This window comes from Buceros rhinoceros, unplaced genomic scaffold (assembly GCF_000710305.1).
Source record: "Buceros rhinoceros silvestris isolate BGI_N320 unplaced genomic scaffold, ASM71030v1 scaffold12431, whole genome shotgun sequence".
Taxonomy (NCBI): Eukaryota; Metazoa; Chordata; class Aves; order Bucerotiformes; family Bucerotidae; genus Buceros; species Buceros rhinoceros.
Window position 1 is genome coordinate 31,097 of NW_010393734.1, and position 8,421 is coordinate 39,517.

At 36.9% G+C, this 8,421-nt stretch overlaps 1 protein-coding gene across 1 annotated transcript in view; it reads left to right on the forward strand.

The window, feature by feature from the left end:
* Positions 1-8,421, forward strand: part of TRPM7 (transient receptor potential cation channel, subfamily M, member 7) — a 36,299-nt gene that overhangs the window by 11,915 nt on the left and 15,963 nt on the right. Inside the window, 11 exon segments of the mRNA XM_010144985.1 lie at positions 1-24; positions 599-739; positions 1,341-1,421; positions 1,614-1,635; positions 1,991-2,252; positions 2,737-2,965; positions 4,138-4,293; positions 4,437-4,580; positions 5,256-5,384; positions 6,342-6,626; positions 7,697-7,871. The exon segment at positions 1-24 is cut by the window's left edge and continues 12 nt beyond it. Coding sequence (XP_010143287.1) covers positions 1-24; positions 599-739; positions 1,341-1,421; positions 1,614-1,635; positions 1,991-2,252; positions 2,737-2,965; positions 4,138-4,293; positions 4,437-4,580; positions 5,256-5,384; positions 6,342-6,626; positions 7,697-7,871 — 1,648 coding nt within the window.

The following is an 8,421-nucleotide window of genomic DNA, read 5'->3' on the forward strand; positions in this document are numbered from 1 at the left end:
CACCTTGTTCGGGATGTCAAACAGGTATGCTGTAAATGTAAAAATGTGTTAAGCTGGCAATGTTAATTTTTTAATGTTTTCTTATGTTTGGCTGTCAATTTAGTCTTAGGTTTATTAATTAGATTTTATTGTAAATAATAAGCTACCTCTTCAGATGTTCTGTCTTTTCCAATACTTGCTCTTGTGTCCTGCTGCCAGAAAGATGTTAAAACCCGAAGAGTGTTTGTCTTTTTCATCTTCTGATTGTTTTCCTCCTTGGGAGTACTCAAAGCTTATACTGGCTGCTAGGAGTAATTTTTGCTGTTAAAACAATAGACAAAATACAGTTCCATCCCATTTCCCACCCACTCTCTGCCCCCCCCACACCCCCCTGCAACAGAGTGAACATCTACCCCTGTTAGGGGAGATAGTTCAAAAACCCAAGACTATGACTTCTTTCCTGTAACTGATAAATATTGAGTCATGTAGATGGTGGGGTTTTTAGTCATGAAAAGTTTAATTTGGTTTTTATTTAGAGCTGTGATGTAACATGTAGAAACACTCTAAGCAAATTTAAGATTATAATTTGAAAAACTACAAATACTTCTTGTATTCCTAGGGAAATCTTCCTCCAGGATATAAAATCAACCTGATTGATGTGGGGCTGGTGATTGAATATCTGATGGGAGGAACCTATAGATGCACCTACACAAGGAAACGCTTTAGAGCTATATACAATAGTCTCAGCGGGAACAATCGGGTATGTGACAGTTGGATAACAGGACATGCCGATTCATATGTTCTCAAATAAACCTATGTATTTTGGAAAAAAATTGGATCCACGTTGTTCTGTTCTTCCTGTCAGTGGACTGGTTTTTTTAAAGGCAATAGTAAGGCCTAGTGGCTGGTAGCTGGTTTGGGATCAACGGCAAACAAAAGGGTTTTTTCTCCTGCTCCTTATTCTAGACATCTAAATTCCTTCTCTGTTATTCTATCTTTTCCTACTTATGGGGAAGAATGAGCACTAAACATGCAGATTGGAATGCAGATGTCTTAGCTTCTTGTAAAACAAGTGTAACTACCTACTTTGTGACTTCTTAAAGAAAACCAAAACAAACGAAAAATCTGTTAAAAATCCAGCAGAAATTCCAGTTGTTGCTGTTATTTAAGTTCATCACTGTTTCAGTAGTGAAGTGAAGTTTAATTGCTCAACTAAGTTATCTAGCTCTAAAAAGATGATTTTACAATGCCTAGGGGGGAAGACTAAAGAAACTAAACCAAAATCCTTCCCCTTATTCTTGTTACAGCGATCTGGGCGAAATGCTTCAAATACTACTCCTCAGATGTGTAAAAGCCATGAGTCTTTTGGTAACAGGGCAGACAAAAAAGAAAAAATGCGCCATAATCACTTCATTAAAACAGCACAGCCGTACAAACCAAAGGTACGGATGCGTGACGAGAACATGGTGGGGTTTGCTTTAAGCGGTTTGGACTGGAAAACCTGGTTGAAATCCAAGTGCCATTGAAATGTTGTTGTACTTGTTTATAAACTCTAGAATACTTACAGGAGTCTGTGAAGAGTGTTTATCTTTCTGTACAGTAATCTTCTGGATAAGCTTTGATATCTTAGGGAGAAAAAAGCTTATCTTTGGCACAGTTCTTGCAGTGAGGGGCTCAAATGGCTTTGTAGATGGAGCAGGGTTTGGCTGTGTGTTACTACAAGTAGTGTCCTCCTTTATGTGTGTATATTAGATACTGATTTTTCTTTTGATCTATAAATCAAAGTAATTCAGTCTCCTAGTTGCTAAAATAAAGTGGACTTAAATGAACTTTTTTGACCAAAGTCCCAGCTGCTTTTCAAGTCTTCAGAAATGCGTTTTTCTTTATGTAATTATATATAATTTGATACTGGATCACTCAGCATTTTATTACAAGTTGTGTAATGACTAAGTTTAGAGATTTAAAATGCAACTTTCTGACTTTATTTTGAAGATTGACACTGGTACAGAAGAGGGAAAGAAGAAAAGAACCAAAGATGAAATAGTAGACATAGATGATCCTGAAACAAGACGTTTTGCTTATCCTCTCAATGAGCTGCTACTGTGGGCAGTGTTAATGAAGAGGCAAAAGATGGCCCTGTTCTTCTGGCAGCATGGGGAGGAGTCCATGGCAAAAGCCCTGGTTGCTTGCAAAGTGTATCGGTCAATGGCATATGAAGCAAAACAAAGTGACCTTGTAGATGATACTTCAGAAGAACTGAAACAGTATTCCAAGTAAATAATTTACATTTTTAAAGATCTTTTCTTGAACTTTACAGTAAGATTAGCGGGCTATATATGAACAAAACCCGAACCGAGCACCAGAAGGCTATTCCTTTTTGCAAAAGGAATTAAGTGGCACTCTAGAAGTTTTATACGAGGCACTGCTCTCTTGAGAGCTGTTACAAGTCATGATTTATAGTTAAATTAAAATGACACTGAATGTGCCATTTACTTACTTCCCCGTAATTTCTGTGCATGTTTTAGCAGCTGTTTGCAGCCTGTGTGTGTTTTTTATTAGAACTCACAGATTCACATGTTGTGGTTTAATTACTAGACAGTGTAATTACTGCACAGTACGTCCATACAGAAGGGACAGGTAATAGTCCCTTGGAGTTGTGCTGCTGGGAATTTGATTGTACAAGAAAATCTGACTTGAACTCAAGGTCATTTCTATAGGTAGTGAATTTTGTTTTATTGTTTTTTTTCTTCATCCTAGTGAGTTTGGTCAACTGGCAGTTGAACTGTTAGAACAGTCCTTCCGACAAGATGAAACTATGGCAATGAAATTACTAACCTATGAGCTTAAAAATTGGAGCAACTCGACTTGTCTGAAGCTAGCGGTGTCATCAAGGCTTCGTCCGTTTGTAGCACATACTTGTACGCAGATGTTGTTATCAGATATGTGGATGGGAAGGCTGAATATGAGGAAGAATTCATGGTACAAAGTAAGCACTGTCGCAGTTCATTGGTGTAAAAAGGATCAGGGAAATTTATGTTTAAATGGAAGCAAAGCATGTGTTTAAATGGTATTAGTATAAAGCTTTCAAAACTATAGCTTATGTTAACAAGGCCTGTAAAGTAGTCTCCTAGAACGTAATCAAAACTGGAAGTATTTATTGTAAGCTCTTCTTTTGACACTCTATTATCTTTTCAAATAAGGTACAGAAATATAGACGGCATAAACCAGGCAAGTAGCCTTTAATCAGAGGCCTAAAGAGATCATGTGAATACTAATCCACTACTAAAACCAGAGTGATTAAAAAAACTTAACAGACAAACCCCGCCTTAGGTACATAGTTTCATGTATTTTGGCTTTGTACAGGCAGCACATAAGACTTGATGTAGAAAGGCTTTATGTATATCCTATTTTGGAGGAATAAACTGGGCAAGAGCAGGGCGCAGAATGAAACAAGGGTAGGCAGATGGGGGACAGGTTTTCCAATAGTTCTCTTTGTGATATAGATCAATTGAACCGAAATGGGAGCTGTGTATTTCTTTGAGGTGGTCTACCAAAATCTAACTGTCGTTAGGAATATAATGATGTAAAACTTTCCTACAAAATACCTACAAGCATCATTTAACTTGAGACGTACTAAAATCCTCTTTGATAACTGATTAACCATTTTCTCGCTTGCTTTGTAACAGGCTAGTGACAATAAATAGCTTTCACTTACTCTCTTCATCCATATCTTATCTCATCTTTCTACCATAAGTTGAAAAAAGCCCCTGAAATCAAAGAAAACACACCCCTGGCCCCCAACAAAACCACAACCTCCACCTGTATATGCTTTTTGACTACACTGTGACAGTACACAGTCCCGGAGTTTCTTTGGATCTTCGGGCTTGGAGTGCGTTCTTTAGTAGCTTTTAGTTTCAGAATTTGTTGATTCTTCTTCTTTTCTATATCTTTGAATCAAGGAACACTTTGTATATGCAATCTTAGCCTCTTAAATGTGTAGATAAGCAATAGCAACTAATTATTTGCTACAGTTTTTTCTCCTCAATAACAAGCAAGTGAAATTTGCATGATGTATTTTCAGAGGGTGTTCTTTGTAATATATTCTGATAACTTTAATGTAGCTGAGAACCACTTGCACTTAGTCTTCATCTTTTCCAGGTGATACTGAGTATTTTGCTGCCTCCTGCTATACTGCTCTTGGAATACAAGACCAAGGCTGAAATGTCACACATTCCTCAATCTCAAGATGCGCATCAGATGACAATGGATGATAGTGAAAACAACTTCCAGAATGCAGCAGATGAAATACCTATGGTAATGTGGGGCAGAGGGAGATAATAAAAACAGTACTTCTAACTTAAAATGAATAATTACACTTTTAAATCAAAGCTAGAGTTCAACCAAGTGTCCAAAAGCATGTTTTTCTGTATATGAGGTTAACAGTCCTTTCATTTTAGGAGGTCTTTAAAGAAGTAAGGATCTTGGACAATACTTTAGAAAAGCATGATATGGAGACTCCAGCAAAACCTAAAAGACTTCCAATTACACAGAAATTTTATGCATTTTATCATGCACCAATTGTGAAGTTTTGGTTTAATACGGTGAGTTTTCTTCTGGGTAATGTGTATTTTGTTGATGTTTTCCCGACATGTAACTCCGTGACCTGAATCAGAATTTAACTGCTTCTTGAAAAGCAACAGGAAAACCCTTTATCTTGCTAAGCTGCAGATGAAAAGTAACTTGATTTTGGAAAACTGCGTGTGCACGTGCAGTGCTCTGCGGTTTGGGTTGGTAGCTTTGAGAAATACTTTTTGTTGGTGTTTTTGTTTTGGGTGGATTTTGGTTTTCTTAGTGTGGTTTGTTGATGTGGGGTTTGGTTTTTGTGTGGTTTTTTTGTTTTTGTTTTTTTTAAGCTAAGAGTAATTAACACGAGTAATTTCATCAGTTGCAGGCATTCTGTAATCATTAGGCTAAAGAGTTCATGGACAGCTTTGTTTAAATTACTGTGATGGAAACTGAAATTTGTATTAAAGGAAAAATAACTGTAATAAGAACAAAGGTTTGCTAACAATAAATTGCTTATTACAGCTATTTTTCCTCTTATAAGACAAAAATGTTCGTATCCCCTTATAAATAATAACTTGTCTAGTTAAGGGGGTAAATATAGTACTATAATTCTACTTGAAGCTGTTGTTGTATACCACATCAAAAGATTCCCTGCACATCTATAAAGAACCTTTGGTAATTGTATGTGTAATTTTCATCGCTTTTTTTAGTTGGCATACTTAGGATTCCTCATGCTCTACACATTTGTGGTTCTTGTAAAAATGGAAGAAGTACCGTCCGTTCAAGAGTGGATTGTTATTGCTTACATTTTCACATCAGCGATTGAGAAAATCCGTGAGGTATGCCTGTAACCATCTGGGGTTTGTGGGGGTTTTTTGTCACTTAAAACGATATGTTTTTAAACTGTGTTTATAAACAAGAGAACCTAAGCAACTTCAAGCATCTGAGTACATGATGCAAAAGCTAAACTTTGGTAGAGGCTGTTAGTTTCAATACCAGTGTTTCTTGGCCTTCTGCTTGGACATAGGTTGCTTTTCTTCTGTTTCCAATGGGGAAGAGTTGGAGGTCTGTTAAAAGGAGGTGAGTTTGTATCCTCCTAAATTTCAAGAAACTGGCAATGACGTGCTGGTCTGATCCCCGCCACACACCCACCCACACCATTCCCCTCGCCTTTATTGTTAAAATCCTTCCCGCCCTGAGTCGATTTCCTTTTTTTTGGTATCTGTAACTCACTGTTTAGAAGTTGTGATTAAATAAATAACCCTATTTTTCTGAGGGGTAGAATGTGTATTTATTTGCGTCAGTCAAACTGTACCCTTATGCTGTGACAAATGTCAAAAGAAAAAAAGCTTTATCAAACTAGGATAGCTAACACAACTTCAGTGTTGTTGGTCAGTGAGAGACTTCTGAGAAATTCTGTAAGAATTTTTAAACGAGAGAGAGGAAGTTAGTTCATTAACCTGGTACCTCAGACCCAGCTGAAGGGGCAGAAAGTGGAGCTCATTTTTCTAAGAGTAACTACCTCAAAAAGAAAAAACACAAAACCAAAAAAGAGCCCGAACCCAAAATTCCTTCATAAATTGGTCAGACAGAAGGAATCGTATTTTTTTGTCTCTTTGTCTGTGTGTTGAAGCTGACACAGTCAAACCTGGTTTTGACTCCTCAGTGTAAAGCAATTACCCATTTTGAACAGATAATTTATTTTTGCAGGAATAAAAACGTTAGTGATTCATGTATTTTGGTTTTGGTCCATGTGCAATAAGTGTGAGCAGACCTGACTTTTGTTTTTGTTGCAGATTTTTATGTCAGAGGCTGGGAAGATTAATCAGAAGATTAAAGTGTGGTTCAGTGATTACTTCAATATCAGTGATACAGTTGCCATTGTCACTTTCTTCATCGGGTTTGCATTAAGATTTGGAGCAAAGGGGAATTTTGGTGAAAACACTTACAGAGAAAATTATGTCTTTGTTGCTGGAAGAATAACATATTGTCTCAATATAATTTTTTGGTATGTGCGATTACTGGATTTTCTAGCTGTAAATCAACAGGCTGGCCCTTATGTTATGATGATTGGGAAAATGGTAAGCACTACTTCTGCTACTGTCTTTTTTTTTTTTCCCCCAACTGAAATATATTTTTCTTGCTGTATCCATTTACAACTTTTATGACAGTTCTGTTTCGAAAAAGTTTGCTTATCCTGGTATAGTATGCCAATAATTCAGTGTGCAGAACTAGGTAGCTGGAATGTGACTTCATGTGTTTCAAACCAAGGGCTGTCAGAAGGTTTACAGTATTATAGGGCTTTCTCTGACACATACCTGCAAAAAGCTGGCACATCTTCCTTCTCTGGTCTGTTCTTAGATGTTAGAGACTGGAATGAGTATCATGATGCCTTTTTCTTGATTCATCTAGCATTGCTGCCCTTTTGGGTCTGAGATTTATTTATAGTCTTGGTTTTCTTGCCTTTGTGCTCTCTAGTGCAAGACTAACGTGTTTTGTGTCCTAAAGCAGTTTCATATTTTGTGCTGGGGAAAACTGGGAATAGATTGTGGCTCCTTTCTTGTCTTTTCTCACACAAAAAATGCTCAAATTGTTTAAATTAAAAAAAAAACCCAACAGCTTTACTCTGTGAGCTATTTTAAATGTTAAAAAATATGTTAAGGCTTGAGAATTATATATATGAAGGTAGAAGAGGTGTTAGTTTTTCTTCCCCCTATAAAATGATTCCTGAAAAGTTGAACCCTTTCATTCCTTAGAAATGAGGGCATCGAGTTGCTCATTTCTCATTTTAATTTCTTGCAAGAGGCAAAAGTTCTGTGTTTCAGCTGCATCTTGTGCAGCTATTGAGTGCATTTAGGAACCACTTTACCAGCTGCTGCTCTTCCACATAATACATATTCAAGTTACAAAGGAGATGATCTCAGTTGCCTTTGGCCAAGGATGCTAAATACCTTGTAAGAAAGGAAAGGGAAAAAAAGCAAGTTTTCTACAGGGTTTGTTAATTAAGATTTTTTTTTTAATTGAAATATAAGTGTGCTAGACTCTTTTCCTGGTATAATACATAGAATTCATCAAGCTTACACATTCACTGTAAAAAAGTGAAATCATAATTATGACCTTGTGGGTTAACTGACTTCTTTTGTGTTAACAGGTGGCCAACATGTTTTACATTGTGGTGATTATGGCACTTGTGCTGCTTAGTTTTGGTGTTCCCAGGAAGGCAATCTTGTATCCTAATGAGGCACCCTCTTGGGCTCTTGCTAGAGATATAGTGTTTCATCCATACTGGATGATTTTTGGTGAAGTGTATGCCTACGAAATTGATGGTAAGACACTGCAATTTTGAAGCAAGTAAGGAGAGAACTTATTCTGATAAGATCTTCTCAAGGTCTTATGAAATTCTGATTTTATTAAATGAAATGCCTAGTGTTGTTGACATTTATTCCACTCTCTGGATTGTTGTGGGCTGCAGCTGTACAAATTCTTGACTTGACCTTTTCATTTTCTTCTATAAAGCTCGAATGGCTTTGAGTGAATACACTACTTAATCACAATTTCCCACAAGGCTATTTCTAGCAAGATTTTGGAATTTCTCCCCACAGTTATCATGCCAAAATTTTGGCTGTGGCGGTGTATTATGCTTTTTCAAAATCCGATAATATACCATAGTATTAAATAGAAACTTTGTCTTTCTTATTTTTCTACCATATTCCTAAGTGCATGGAGCTGTTAGGAACTGCAGAATCCAATGCATAATGGATGGTTCTTATAACCTTTACTGAGTGATTTCCCCTGCACACGCCCCCCACCCCCCAATTTGTACCTGCTGGGAGTTCTGAAAGTTGTGTGTATTTTCTCTGCATCTTTTTTCCCTAC